The sequence below is a fragment of the Trifolium pratense genome, linkage group LG4 (genome assembly GCF_020283565.1).
Source record: "Trifolium pratense cultivar HEN17-A07 linkage group LG4, ARS_RC_1.1, whole genome shotgun sequence".
Taxonomy (NCBI): Eukaryota; Viridiplantae; Streptophyta; class Magnoliopsida; order Fabales; family Fabaceae; genus Trifolium; species Trifolium pratense.
Window position 1 is genome coordinate 37,398,126 of NC_060062.1, and position 16,395 is coordinate 37,414,520.

A 16,395-nucleotide genomic window follows, 5' to 3' on the forward strand; every position below is an offset into this window, starting at 1 on the left:
CACATCACTGCTACCCAAGTGACGAGAATGTCATGTGATCTGACGAAACCTTTCCGTGATAACGATCGTGTGTATAATTACCCCTTTGCCCTTATATCTATATTGAACACAAGGCATAGATCGTGTCACCCTTGTATGGTTCAATATCTTATTTCTTGATCCCAGAATATACTGAACAACGAATAAGCTCAATATCTCATATTGACTTAGTTCGGCGTGGCCACGCATTTTATCAGTCATATTCCATCAAGAGGCCTACAGATATTGCTCCTGTTATGTAGGAGGGGCAAATTCCATCTAGGTCACTCATCTCCCTCAGCATGATTTGTAGAGTACCCATCAACCGACTTTATAGTCATCCTGTTACGGACAATGTTTGAACGGCAACTAAGTACTCTACTCCACATCTAGGGTCCATAGTGGTTTCAGGTCGAAGGGTGGTATACAACATTATCACTATGAGAATAACTTATGACACTTTTCATAACATACTATGCAGTATTCTCATGGCGGGTCAATCTAATATAAATATTACTCCTAATATTTATATTTATGTGAAGACTTGATATCTCATATCCATGACTTGTGAGATGAAGTCATCAGTCTACTCAAATAATAGTCTCTATGTTTTACTGTTATCCCACTTCACAGGAAAACTTGACTATGAATACTTTAAGAATAATGTCTTTATGTTTAATGGTGTCTCACTATTAAGTCACACTTAATGTTCCATTTATTAGACTAGTTATTCTAGGGACTTTATTAGTTTGAAACAAACATAATAAAGAAATGCCTTATTATATATATTAAATATATAAATCAAAGTCATCATACAAAAGACGATTCTATCAAAATAGATTGGCTTTTAGGGCTTACTCCAACAATCTCCCACTAGCACTAAAACCAATCAGATATTAACTCAACATCTATTGACTAGTGTCATCATCAAGCATCTTCTATGCAAGATTTTCTATTAGTGGATAAAGAACTCTTTCCTATGTTGGTACCCGATACATCTTCCAATTTACACTTTTGATCTTCTATCAAAAGGAAGTAAAGTGTCAAAACTTGTATTTGAATCGTTGGTGAGATCTGGTTTTCCGTTGCTTGCAAGATTAAACCATTACCATCTTTAATGAGGTCAAGAGAATCTGCAACGTAAGGAAAACAATTTTCTGCCTCATCTTATGAGACAAACGATTCAAATCATATATTTGACCTTCGTAATAGATATATCAATCTTCTGAAGCTTGTAAGCTTACAGATTTGACATCCGAGCATAAAGTTTATTCCAGACTACAATCTGGGTATACTGTTCTTCGGTTTTGGACAATCAATATCATTGTAACTCATTTACAATGATCATTTCCAGATCCGATCAAGAAGCCATCCTTAGTGATTTTAAGATATCCATGGATATTCTTGATGGTGATCTAATGACAATCACTAGAAATAATTGGTACATATTGTTTATGCTAATAACATATAGTACATCTGGTCTAGTACATATCATGATATACATGATCAGTCCAATTGCCAAAGCATTTGGATACTTCTCATGCATCCCTTTCTCATCCAATGAGGTTGAATATTCTCTTTGAGACAAAAAATACATCATGTGACGTATGCAATAATTTCAATAAAATTAAGCACATGAGGTGTCTGTACACTTCATCAAATTTGTACATAGGCTAAGGTTGAGATATGTCAACAATCCATCTCTATAGATCTTGATTCCTAACTTTTAGGAAGTCTCGCCTAAGTATTTCATCAAGAAACATTTACCTAATCATGTCTTACATGTATAGTGTATGAAAATTGTCTTGATGATCAGTACGTCATCCACATACAATACCAGATTAATTTAAATACTCCCACTGACTTTCTTGTGTGTACAAGATTTCCTTTATTAATCTTCGTTTTCATAAAACTTGATCAATAAAACTGATAATTCAACTTTGAGAAATTTGAACAAATTCACAAATGAATTTTGTAATTTATATACTTTTCTAGCATCCTTTAGATTAACGAAACCCTATCCATATGTCAAATACATATGTAAGGTCATTCCAATTAAGGAATGCAACCTCGTTATCCATCTGCCAGAACTCGTTGTAAAACATACAATAATTGCAAGTGGAATCAAATGAGTTTAAGCACTATGATTGAAATAAAGGTTTCATCATAATTGCATCATGATTTGTATGAAACCTTTCATATTCAATCACACCTTAAATGTATTCACAATACCATCCATGTGAGTCTTTACAACAAGACTCATATTTATCCTATGAGTCTTACTCAATTGGATGACAAAACAATATCCATATATGTTTTGTGTACATGGACTCTTTATAAGTCACATTCGCATCTTCCATGAGCATCATATACCACATTGTCGAGTCATGGTAAAACCGTGACTCTCAACTGTGTGATATGACATATCCGACTTATATAGGTCTTGTGCTACTCGAACTGTTGATCCAACAACTCTTGTTGAACCGATTCATGTTCCATTCTCAAAATATGTGTTTTGTGGTACTCGAATTTACTCAAGTTCTACATCACTCCCACTATTTCTTCTAGAGACACATTCCTTCTAAAGGAATATTTTAATTCTAGTAACAAAACAACTTTTGTCCTAGAGAGTGTTGTAGAATTAGTATTTCTAAGTTTCTTTAGAATCCCTCCACAAATACACATTAATCCAAGTTGGAATTATGTTTATGTTATAAACCTTACAATCACTAGTGGAAAATACACATTTTAAATCAGGGATTTTAAATCAGGTACAGAAAAGCCGATTTAAACACAAAACGCGGTGGCAGTTTTGTAAATAAGGGACCAATTCTCAATTGATGTAGTCAATTTAAATCGGCCTAAACGATTTAAACTTTAGTTATTAATTTATAATATTTTTTTAATATAATAAAAGAAAAAAACTGTATTGAAATTTGAAACCCTAGCGTGCCTCTTTTCCTTCACACTCCCTCCTCACGATGCTCTACAGCGCCTCCCTCTTCATCTCCGCCACCATAAGCCTCCATCTTCTCCTCCTTGATTAGGCATCAAGACTCTATTTTCCCCTATAGCCTCTTACCATTCATGACCTTTTTCCCTTTTTGCAACAGCCCCGGCGTTCGTTTTTCACATCACAAGTGAGAACCAGTCACCACACACAATCTCTATATCGTCCCTCACCGTTATCTTCTTACAGCCTTCTCTTCCGTTGTGGCATCTCACTTTTCAGGTTCGCTATTTTATCCTCGAACCCTACGAAATTGTGTTATGCTATTTTCTTTTGTTTTTTCCTAAGATCTAAAGTCGATTTTCATCCTTGAAACCTATAATTGCTTCTGTTGTGTTCGGATCTATGGTTTATTTCCCCTTTCTTTCTTGTTAATTTGACAGTTGAAGTTCATTCAGAGAACCTCTAATTCATGTTAAACTGATGCTAATTTGAAAATATGTCTAATGCTTAGTTCAGATTTATTGTTGATTGCTCTCTAATCAAATGATTCAATCTTAAGATTGTATGTGTGAAGAAAAAATGAAACTTGAGAGGTGATTTTATCCAATTTTTGTTGATTCGGGTGGATACTTATTTGACAATTCTTATTGTTTTGTTTATGTTGTTTTGTAGCTACTGAACAAATAAAGGGGACAACAAATGAATGAGGTTTTAACCATTAACAATAGTTATATCCTTTAAGTTGTATGATAAGGTAATTTTCTGCTGAATTGGAACTGGATTTTTCGATAATTTACAGTGTTTTAAGGTTTGCTTAGACCTATTTTGGGTTTAGCTGATGTTGTAGTTCAAGTTTGTTGAACTGGTGCAGGTTTGTGTTTTGTTTTGGTTTGTGGGTTGCTGTTCTGTAGTAGAATTTTCTGGTTTTGGGGTACGGCAGCTGCAGATGAGTCGGATTACTAGCCTCGTATCAGGTGTTTCTCTCATTCCTCCCGATTCATTACTTCGGAGTGGTAGTATTTTAGCTCAAAGTACTGGTTTTTAACTTTTATTATAATTCTTTTGCTCACATATTTTGATTGAACTAGCATCAGAAAACTACTATTTTTTATTTGAGATATGGAATATTGGTTAAGAATGAATCTTTTATGTTCTAATGTTAAATGGTAATCAGTGCATAATTCTTGTTATTTTATACCTTAGGTTGGTTTCAATTCTTTGCTTTTGATCCATACCTTCAACCTCTTCTATGACATCTTTGTCATTGACACACAATCAGACACTACTCAGTTATAATGCTATTGTTTATTTACGATTTATGAAGAACTTGAAAGTACATGAGTATATAGGACAATTGTTTTAGTCCACTTTTTCTAAGGATTCTGCAAAACCTTTCATCTGTCAATGTCCATTAACTGCTATAAAATTGGCTGGCTAGTACTTCCAATTCCTCTATACCTCCATGGGCTATAGGGTAAGTAAGTTATGTTCTTTTTCTTGTGTTGATTTTAATGTTAGAGGTTTTAGTTAAGCATATGTGATAACTTGAATCACTTTAAATTAACGTTAAGAAGCTACATCTAGAGGGAAGATTAAATCAAATAGTAGATAAAGATCTAATTTGAAAGTGACTTAGTTGAATTGGAAGAAATGGTACACGTTGCATTCTTGTGTACACATTTTAGGTGACTTTGTTGATTATGTGGAATTGCATATCCCTGACTCTTAAGCATCAATTGTAAATATTATAGTATGTGACCAAACCTTCTAAATTAGTAATTGTCCTTTTTACCTCTTTTTTTCCCTACAATGTTGAACTGTGTGTTTGATTTTGATGAAGGGTGGTGGAAAGGTACAGTGGTCCTATGAAAACTTCCTAATTTTTCTTATCGTTTATCTTTTGTTTGGTTTGTGGTGTATTATAGGCATGCTTATGCAACAACTTTTCTTCTTTTGTTTAAATGAGAATAGGTTGCAGGTGACAGCATAAACTTACTGAGGATTCAATTGATGTACTTCATGGGATATTTGGTTGGTAGAGGAGTGGAGTTAAAGCCATTACTTTATTATTTATTATTTTCCTCTGCAGGAGTAACTGGACTGATTACCTTTGGTATTTAATTTAGATTTGAATCCCTTGAATAGAGTTGATGCATGTAGAAGTTTATTATCAAATTATACCAACTAATGCTGCTTTATCGATTTGATTAAAATTATGAAATTGAAACAGATCTATGTGAACAGAACTGCAATGTGAAATTAATGGATTAGTTTTTAATGTGTTCATAATTAAAACCTTTACTAGAAAAAACCAGCATAATTTGTATTGGTTAATACACCAATCTACTAAGGATGCTAATAGATTTAACCAACAAAATCAGTTTGGTTAATACACAATCTACTAAGCATAATTCACCAAAATCTGTTTGTTAGTTCACATGCTAATAGATTAATTTTGTGCATACCATTCACATGGTATTAGAATAAAAATCACATGCTTTCACTTGTTATTAGAACTATGTGCTTTTAATTTGTATTACTTGCAGTTTGGTAATAGAATAGAAATCATTTGGTTTCACTTGTTCTTTAAATTATGTGTTTTCACTTGGTATAGTCTGTACTTTGACACGTGCAATGTATGGGCTAGTTAATTGTGTTCTTTAATGATGATACAATATTCTAATATTATTTAATATTTATTTAGGTATTTGGAGATTCAACACCATTTCACGAGGACGAAGTTTCGAATGTTCAAGAAAGTTTAGCAAATTTGATTCTTGAATTTATATGAAGTAGCCTAAGATTGTTTAGATTTAATTTGGTTAGGCGTGTTTTGGTAGTAGTCTAAGATTGTGTAGCTTTGCTTAGGCTTGTTTGTGCTTTTGTTTGGAGCATAAGATTGTTTAGTTTTAGTAGGAGATATTTAGATCCGATGGTACTTTCGGAATAGTATTTCATGAATATTTTGTAACTTAATTTAAGTACAATTTGGTGGTATGATATTTGGTTTTATGATATTTTTTATTGAAGGTAGTGATGAAGTTTCGATTTATTTATAATTTGGTGGTGTGTATATATATATATATATATATATATATATATATATATATGTGTGTGTGTGTGTGTGTGTGCGGGCGCGCAATATTGTAGGAGAATCTGGGATTAAAAAAGAAAGAAATAGTATATGCTTTTAAATCGGTTGAACTGACTTAAAATAAGTTACTGAGTCGGTTAAACCGATTTAAATTTGATATTTTAAATCGGGTACACCCGATTTAAAAAGGTAACAGATTTTTTGAATTTTTTTAAATTGGTCTAACCGATTTAAATAAAACTAAATAAATCGTGCTACCCGATTTAAAAACTTTTTTTAAATCGGATTGACAACTGATTTAAAACAAAAAAACTTACTAAATCGATCGATTTTAAATCGGTTGTTGAACCGATTTAAAAAGCCTCCAGGAACCGATTTAAAAAGTGTTTTTTCCACTAGTGAATCCCAAACTACCATAAAGTCAAACTAGGTAATTTTACCTCTATATCAAATATGGTGTCTTTATGATTTCTTTTATTGGAACTTTTGTGGGTAAAGAATAACTCTAATTAAAATAATTTTTCGAAAGAGTCGTCGGAGATAAACGAACTATCTTATTTGTAATCATGTCAAACATGATGTAATATAAATAGTTATTACTATACTCCTTATCTAAGTATTTACCATTACGACTTATTTGTATGGTCTTAATACTTTTTCAAAATTATTCATTTACTTCATAAATTCTTTGAACAAATTCAAAGAATCATACTTTGTGCCAACCACACATATTCACATCTACTAAGCTAATTAGTAACGTAAATGAAGTAAAAGAAATAAAATTATATCTAGCAAATAATTAGTTTAGTGGTTCATATACATCTCATATGTATATATTTCAAATAGATCAAATGTCACTTTACCTTAGTTGGTAATTGACATACCGAACTATTTTCAAAAGTGGAACTCACATCCTTCAAATGATATAAATCAAATGAGTCCAAAAATTCCTATCCATGGAGTATGGAAATGTGTGTCTCACCTATTAGTACTAAACAATATTAATTGCCACTAATTTACAAGGTTCAAATCTTATTTGATCCTTATTCATCATTGTTATAGATAAGGTTATCAAGTTGATGGAACTCAATTCCATTACTCAATTAGAACAATAGAATAGAAAACATTATTTGGATAATGAAACAACACTTGTCTATTATTCAAACAGGCAGTCCTTTTTCTTGTCAATACAAGGTTTAGGTCCAATGTTTCTATTATTAAATGAAACATAATAACAATTATTTGGTTCCATGTCAAACTCAACTTCTACGATCAATGAAACTATTTCATTCTAAACGTAGGTTGACTTTATCTATGGTCAAATTTTCACTTCTTTAAAACAACTTCATATTTCAACAAATATGAAATTAACAACTGGTATCATATACCTAAGATAAAAAGTGGATAATTTAACTTTCTATAACAAGGTCTATGAAGAAGTCTTACTTCTTTCTTCAACTTTAACTCTTTCAAAATCATTAGTAGTTTTTTTTTTTTTTTTCGTATTTGAGAGAACAATTCTCAATACATGTACCAATTCAGAAACTCCTTTCTGAACTATTTATCCTTCGTAAGGACATTTTACAGTAAAATATAAAATATATGCCAAATATATCTAACTACGAAAATAAGAATATTTGTATCATGATTAAAACATATTTAACTAGGTCTTTAATTAAATATGCTCCCACTATTTTACTCAAACCAAATGACCCTTCACATTTAATTCAGAAAATCCTGTTGGATGATTTTCTAGTGGGTCGAGATCCGTATTTCACCATGTCTTGAGTCAGCTTTGGCTGATCACCCAAAACATAGCTATTTAGGTAGGAACTCCTTCCAATTGTATCCTATACAATTCTCGAATATTACTTAGTTGGGTGAATAACTCCTTATTCTAATCCATCATATAGATTGTTCCCAACTCTTGCTTCTAAACTTTTATAATCGTATTATATTTAGTTTAGTTAAGTTAACCCAAGGATATTACAATTATCCTATCGCACCTTACTAGTATAGAAAATGCACCTCGCTTTGGCGAACCCACATAATTCGATATTAGTCTTGATGAGTGCTAAATGTTGGAAAGCTTTCAACTTAATATTTCTTTTAAGGGATTTTAATTAAATTTAATCTCACCGTATTTTGTATCTCATATAAAACGTGTTTCAACTTACATGACACTCATGTAAATATATGTTTAACAATTATATAAAATATTCAAGACATATATAATTAAAACATTCATCACATGCATCACATACATAAAATAAACTAAGGTAGTATAGTTATGGCCTCCTAAAATGAAAGAATTAAATAAACTAATTTATTACAATTCTTTGACCCTCGAGCAAACTTCTCAAGTTTCTCCATCGGCATCCTTTGTTTGGCTTTGTCTCCCGTCATCACGAGCAATTACAATTATTTAAAATAAATAAATAAAGTAAATAAATTGTCACGACACGCAGGTCATATTTAAAAAAATAATAACCACGACACGCAGGTCGTATTTAAACCAAACAAAATAAAATCAAACACGCTATGGCCATAACTATACACCTCTAATAACTAATTAAAATTAAATAAATAATTAGCGCATCACAAAATTATTTAACAATAATTATTAAATAACACTTTAATTATTTGAATTAACTATTAATTCAAAGAAATTACTATAATTGGTCAAAATTGGTTTCCAAGACCAAAATAGGATTCCGGTCATTAAAAACAATGAAACCTATTAATTTTGAATTTGATTTGCTATTTCAAAACATGCCTAATATAATTTATTGATACATATATGGCAGTTCCAAATTTTTCGAAAAGGAAAGAAAAACGGCACTTCCAAATTTGAACTATTCTTTCTTGGAAAGTTAATATATTATCAATCAATTATATTTAATCAAAAATCACATCTCATGTGATAATGATCTGCATAATGTTTCTTTTAAATAACAATTCTCCAATTATTAAATATATATATAACAATTTATTTAACCAAAATACTTTTGAATTAAATAATTATTTTTAAAACAGAATCAAACTCTTTGACTCAAGATCGCTTTAGAAGTACCAAATTAACTCTTAACCGTTAAAAGCCTGTCATAACAAATTATGAGCGATTGGTTTCAAATTTACGTAATCGATATTACCTTTGAATCATATTCAAAATTGAAACCAATTAAATTAAGGTACTGGGCATTCAAAAACAATATTCATAATAACTTAGGTACGGAATGCAGTTTATATGACTATTCAATATCAATTAATTGAATCAACAATCAAATAAATAAATAAAATAATACTGTTTCGTTATAAAATTTGTTTGAATCAAATTCAAAGCAAATTGGCAAATTAGCATGAACAAGCATAATATGACGTCGACTATGATCATATCATATATGAAAAGTCTCTTGATATTAAATATATAACAAAACAAGTTGCATGTTTTATTCCTTTAAGATCCACATTCAGATATAATTTTAAAAGAAAACAAACATCGATCGATAATAGAAAATCACGGAATCATCACAGCCAAGACCGATAGCATACAAAGGCATATAAATCACATTTATATTATTGTATAAATATCGGTATTAATTTGAATATAATGATTTAATCTGAACCGAAGCTCTGACACCACTGAAGGGATTTAAGAGGGGTTTTTCAAAATAATTAATCCTCTTAGCGGAACAATCCCGATGAACGGATCTTGATTAAACCATTAATCACAAATCAAAGAACACAAAACCACAAATTTATGTGTTTACCTCTTGAAGTGCAGAACCTTTGAGGTAGAAACTGTTTATGATCACGAGCAAAGCAAAGAAGCGATGCATCTACTCAGTCCACACGAACAGAACTTCTCCGATGACCGGTGCTAGCCAATTCCACTAGAGATTCAGAGAGAATAGGGTTTAGAGAGCGGCGGCTAGGTTTCACTTTGTGAATTAGGTTAAACTCTTAAAACTTCATCACAAGGGTTCTATTTATAGAACCACTTGTGTGGTCATCAAGCCAAGCACTGCACCGTACCTTACAGTGGACCGCATTTCTCTATTTTTCATAAATTAAATAATAAGTCATACTTAATTATTTAATTACTAATAAGTCCTACTTATTATTTTATAAATAAGTCTTACTTATTTATTTCTCTCATCTATCTGTCCTTTGTGTGTGACCCTATAGGTTCTCGTAACGTTGGCAATAATATTAAATCACATATTTAATATTATAAACAATGAGCGGTGTCTAGCAACACATCACTGCTACCCAAGTGACGAGAATGTCATGTGATCTGACGAAACCTTTCCGTGATAACGATCGTGTGTATAATTACCCCTTTGCCCTTATATCTATATTGAACACAAGGCATAGATCGTGTCACCCTTGTATGGTTCAATATCTTATTTCTTGATCCCAGAATATACTGAACAACGAATAAGCTCAATATCTCATATTGACTTAGTTCGGCGTGGCCACGCATTTTATCAGTCATATTCCATCAAGAGGCCTACAGATATTGCTCCTGTTATGTAGGAGGGGCAAATTCCATCTAGGTCACTCATCTCCCTCAGCATGATTTGTAGAGTACCCATCAACCGACTTTATAGTCATCCTATTACGGACAATGTTTGAACGGCAACTAAGTACTCTACTCCACATCTAGGGTCCATAGTGGTTTCAGGTCGAAGGGTGGTATACACCATTATCACTATGAGAATAACTTATGACACTTTTCATAACATACTATGCAGTATTCTCATGGCGGGTCAATCCAATATAAATATTACTCCTAATATTTATATTTATGTGAAGACTTGATATCTCATATCCATGACTTGTGAGATGAAGTCATCAGTCTACTCAAATAATAGTCTCTAGCTTTTACTGTTATCCCACATCACAGGAAAACTTGACTATGGATACTTTAAGAATAATGTCTTTATGTTTAATGGAGTCTCACTATTAAGTCACACTTAATGTTCCATTTATTAGACTAGTTATTCTAGGGACTTTATTAGTTTGAAACAAACATAATAAAGAAATGCCTTATTATATATATTAAATATATAAATCAAGTCATCATACAAAAGACGATTCTATCAAAATAGATTGGCTTTTAGGGCTTACTCCAACAGTGTCTTATATGCACATGTTAACAAGACCCTTTATTTTTACTTATTCTCATGAAAATTAATTCAAATTGCCTTTAATTTACTTTTTCTTCTTTTCCTCAAAATCAATAATCAATAAAAATTATTTTTACATCTTCTAATTATAAAACTTATTTCAAGAAAAACACAAAAAGTCATATTTCAAATTATTATATTTTATTGTTCTAATTTTTTATGTAATAATTATAACACATTTTTGTACAAAATTATTTTAGAAAGTAATGGAGTAAACTTCCATTACACTTGAAATTGTCATTCTTTAACAACACATCACTGGATTTTAGATGCATGTGTGTTAAATGTGTAAAACATTCTTACACGTATTATATAAAAACATTTCTTGACAAAAATAAAATAACATCATTTTTTTTCTGTAAATAAAACAGAGATTTTTCTATTATTTTTTTGGAATAAGGAGCCTTTTCTTGATGTGGTGGTGATATTTGTTATTACGTGGAGGAGATTTTTCTAGGTATCTTGACTTAATCAATGTATCCGTTATTTATTTTGTACATATAAAAAAAATAAAAATGACTTGGAAGTTATTTAAAAACTGACCCTAACCAAAATCTACCACTCTACATTTTATAACTTCCTAATATTACAATTCACCAAATTCTTGGAACTGCTAGTAACTTGAGAAATTAGCATCAATGGCTAACAACAAACGTGAAATCATCCAAGATGATGAAACTTCAAGTGTGGAAGAAGGCAACCCTAACATCATGCAACTTTGTTGTTCATCAAATCAAACTATAACATTAATACAAAAGGTAATTGTCACATATGGTCACTTTTCTCATAAACTTCAATTATTAATCACATTACACATCAATCCCTTTACACATCAATCCCTAAATTAGATTAGACGGTCTAGTGAAACGGATACTGATGGTAAAAAAAAGAAGAATTTATGAGTAAAATAAAATGTGACACATGTTGTAATGATTAATTTATTTTCTCTTGTTGTCACTAGGTGATTGCAGAAATCATTGGAACATATTTTGTAGTATTTGCTGGGTGTGGTGCTGTAGCAGTGAACAAGATCTATGGTTCTGTCACATTTCCAGGGGTTTGTATAACATGGGGACTAATTGTAATGGTCATGTGTTACTCTGTTGGTCATATCTCCGGCGGCCATTTCAATCCAGTTGTTACCATTACTTGGACCCTCTTTCGCCGAATCTCAATTAAAGAGGTAGTTTCATTTTCGTGAAAGATTTAATTTGTATACATCTACGGTGTAAAATTTTAGTGTGTTTTACATGAAACATTCTCACTCACTACCTTGGATGTTTTCTTATATATAGGCTCCGTTGTACATTTTCGCTCAGTTGCTCGGGGCGACACTTGCAAGTGGCACATTATCTATGATGTTTGATATCTCGACCAAAACTTATTTTGGAACGGTGCCTGTAGGATCAAATGGTCAATCTTTAGTTGCTGAAATCATCACCAGTTTTCTCTTGATGTTTGTCATTTCAGCGGTTTCCACAGACGAAAGAGCGGTATGCACTCATATATATCTAGACATTAAGGGGTATACGCTATTAGTGTAAAATAATTTTATAGTTACATTTTATTTTGCCACTTCATATCATTAATTTTAATATTCAATCACAAGTGTGTGATGTGTGCACGCGGGTGTGTCTGCCTTCGTGCACGCGAGTAAATGTAATGTGCAGGATTCTTTTGCGGTTAAAAGTTAGCAATCTTAGCGGTTAGATTAATCCAACGGTTAAGATTTGAATGGAGGATGAAAGAATTGATGAGGATTCAAATTCGATTTTAACTAAACATTTTTTAATATAAAATTCTAATAGGAATTTGCTTAACTTGATTGCAGGTGAATGACTTGGCAGGTGTTGCAGTTGGAATGACTATAATGTTAAATATGTTCATTGCTGGGTAATTAATTATTGGTTAATGGAATTAAAATTTTAATTTTATGCCTAATTATAAATTATAAATAAAATAAATTTAATTTTTTTGCAGGCCTGTATCTGGAGGTTCTATGAACCCAGCAAGAAGTATTGGTCCTGCACTTGTGGTACATGTTTACAAAGGGTTATGGATATACGTGGTTGGTCCAATTGTCGGCGCCATAGCCGGAGCAATTGCCTATAACCTTCTTAGATCGGTAGGCAAGCCGAATTCAGAGTTCGCCGGAGAAGAGCCGTTGAGGAACATAATTGTAGGTTGATTTAGAGGGCTTTGAACTATTTTCTTTATTTTGAAGTAGGTAGGTAGGTACTGCTAAGAAGTGTTTGATTTTTTAGGGTAATGTAATAAAACTATGACTGCATTCTATGCTATAGTAGTAGTTAATTACAGAAATGTTTGCTTTTTAAATTATGGTAAATTATTCTAATAGAATTTAATTTGTTTGGGTTAGGTAGTTCATTTAATTTCTCTTGCCCTGCCTAACCTTTTGCACTTGCGCCAATTGTTAGGTGTGCTAAAATCAATTTTCAGGCCGCCGAGCATAACTCAGTTAGTAGTGAAATAATTTGATTTTGTAAAGAGAAAAATACATAGAAACAATTGAATTTGGGTAAGTCGTTAATAATGATTTGTTCTACCTCGCATGTTAGATTAATCAATTCACGGATAAATTTTATATAAGAGAAGAAACAAAAAAAAAACAATGGGATTAAAATGAAATAAAGATAATGTACCAAAATATGATAAATAAGTTATTATAAAAAAAATATATGAAAAATAAAATGGGAATGAACAAGAAGGAACAAAAAAAAACAAATCAAACTTTTGTTTCTTGATGATTTAGATCAGCTTCATGATCATGAAGTCACCCAAATATAATAGTGATTGACATTGCTCCCAAACAAGCCAAAGCCAACAACCCTACAACTCTGTTTTTAGCAGCAGAGTAATAATAGTATACTTCCGTAGGCTCGCCCGATACATATATGAACCTCGGTGGAGGCGGTGTTGGTGGTGGTCGTGACTTCGGTGGAGATGGAGGAGGAGGAGAAGGAGATGATGGAAGCGGTGGAGGTGGTGGTGGATTACGATTCAGTGGTGAGGACTCAGGAAGCGGTAGTGATTCTGGTGGTGGTGTAGGAGGAGGTTCCGGCGGTGAAAGTTGTTCACCACATGGATTTCCACAAGGACATGATCCACATTTGATTTCAATGTCTAGTGGCTTAGAAGCAAATGATGTGTAAGCATTAATTGTGATGTAGAAAACAAGAAACATTATTGTAAAATTTTGAGAACTATGTTTTGGATACACCATATTGTTTGAGTAATGAGTTTGAATTTGATAAATTTTGAGGTAAGGTATAATAGATATAAGAGCTTGTATGTGAAGTAGGGTATGTGTATATAGGACTTGGTTATGCTATTCTTGGATTACTTATAGTGCACGAATGTTGTACCAAAGCATAGATTGCTCATTAAGTAACCAAAAAATTCATGTAGAAACTTTATTTAATTAGTCTATTTGGTGGATGAAAAAAATGATAATGTCAACATTTGTGCAAGTTTTTTGTGTTTAGTTTAGAAGGAGATACTCCAAGATAAAAGTGGAAACGAATTAAGTCGAAGAACTTAATTTGTAGATATTGACGGTGCAAATTTCTTTTTTACACATATATTCAATCAAATCATGTTATGTAGATAATTATGAAGATATTTGTGAAAATTACTTCTAAAAGTAACATTATGATGTTGAATAGTATGAGGTTGTATTGACCTATCAATGAGGTTGGTTTAATAATTGAGTTCTATACCGAGTTTGTATTTGTTTATTTTATTTTTCTTGCCATAAATCGAGTATTCTCTGCACGTAATTGCAAAGACTGATCATTCAAGTTTTGTGGTATCCAAATAAGTGACAAACTCTCCCTCCCTAAGAGTTTTAACACTGTTGTATGCCCAAATCAGTGATCAAACTCAAAATCTTACTTAAACTATAAAATGTATAGTTAAATCAGTGATCAAACTCTCCCTAATGTTTGAGAAGTTTTGAATCCCATACTCTAAACTTATATTTGATCTTTATTCTTAACACTTTTGATTTAAGTATATTCTTGCCTTTTGCATGAGGCATGGTAATGATTACTGATTACGAGTCTCTCTCAAATTAATTTGTTAAGTTTTTTCATCACTGGAAATTTTATTTTTTTTAAGAGTATCTATCAATTCATTACAAAGGCCTACTGCAGTGGTGTTCACTTTGCATAAAGTGTAAAAAGTTGGCATTATTCTTCCCTGTAAGTGAGTTATTCCATATCTTTATTTAATGTAGCTTGCACTTGTAACATAAGAATCTCTCGGTTATGGTTTTTTGGTAACATCCTTTATGTTGTGAACCTTATAAAACCATAAAATCCAAAGGATAGTAATAGTGTGTAGTTTAGTGGTTATGCTTTTATTTTGCTTCTATAGGTTATGACTTGAATTTCTCATTCATTCATTCATTCATTCATTGTTTCATCTAGAATCTACAATTCGTTATTGAGGGGGTTCATTAATCACTTGAGCTGAATAACCTTGATTAACCTTTAATTACTAAAAAATGAATCAAACCGTATGCTTAACCAACGATAAATTATACTCATTAACAATTTTAATATATAATTTATAACTATTTAGCTGCAGTTTTCTAATCTAAGTCATTATATTATTCTCTCTGTTTATGTTGTCATCTTGTTTCTATATATCGTCTCATTTCATTTTATATTCTTTAATTCTTTTTGTTTTGTTTTATATATTTTATTGTTTTTTATTTATTTATTTATTAATGATTTCAAGTCGCTCTCAATGTTTAATGTTTAATATTTAAAATACATCTGCTACTATTATTAAAGATTAAGCACTCCTTTGTGACATACAAAAAGGCTTATTTTCTAGCTACAAAAATACATCTTTAAAAGTATTTATATTAAAAAGAGTATTTATATTAAAATGTAAACAGGGGATTGTATTTATATTAAAATGTTTCATGTCTAAGAATCACTATGAATATATACGGCTTCAACAATTGAACTAAATGTAGGTAAATTGAACTAAAAAAAAAACAATTGAACTAAATGTAGGTAACTAACAATTAATTGAATGCTCACAAATTAAAAAATACACACAAGTCTCGCAACTCAGTTTGTAGCTATCAGGAATTTGTAATAATC

The 16,395-nt window shown here is 31.4% G+C and overlaps 2 protein-coding genes and 1 long non-coding RNA gene across 5 annotated transcripts; 2 read left to right on the top strand and 1 right to left on the bottom strand.

Moving 5' to 3' along the window:
* The first annotated feature begins 2,915 nt into the window (after positions 1-2,915).
* LOC123924642 lies at positions 2,916-6,023 on the top strand. 3 transcript variants are annotated; one of them, XR_006814793.1, is made up of 3 exons: positions 2,916-3,250; positions 3,644-3,725; positions 3,843-6,023. It is a non-coding gene; the product is annotated as an uncharacterized LOC123924642 (long non-coding RNA). The 3 variants fall into 3 exon arrangements; XR_006814794.1 differs by lacking the exon at positions 2,916-3,250 and adding an exon at positions 3,257-3,564; XR_006814795.1 differs by lacking the exon at positions 2,916-3,250 and adding an exon at positions 3,257-3,533.
* Positions 6,024-11,895: 5,872 nt separating this feature from the next.
* LOC123881752 (probable aquaporin NIP-type) lies at positions 11,896-13,445 on the top strand. Its single transcript, XM_045930489.1, has 5 exons — positions 11,896-12,015; positions 12,219-12,440; positions 12,553-12,750; positions 13,089-13,150; positions 13,238-13,445. Exons 1-5 carry the CDS (start codon positions 11,896-11,898, stop codon positions 13,443-13,445), a joined length of 810 nt encoding a protein of 269 aa, XP_045786445.1.
* Positions 13,446-14,051: 606 nt separating this feature from the next.
* LOC123922616 (leucine-rich repeat extensin-like protein 3) lies at positions 14,052-14,462 on the bottom strand. The gene has a single exon (XM_045975314.1). The coding sequence runs from the start codon at positions 14,460-14,462 to the stop codon at positions 14,052-14,054; it is 411 nt and encodes a 136-aa protein (XP_045831270.1).
* Positions 14,463-16,395: the final 1,933 nt, after the last annotated feature.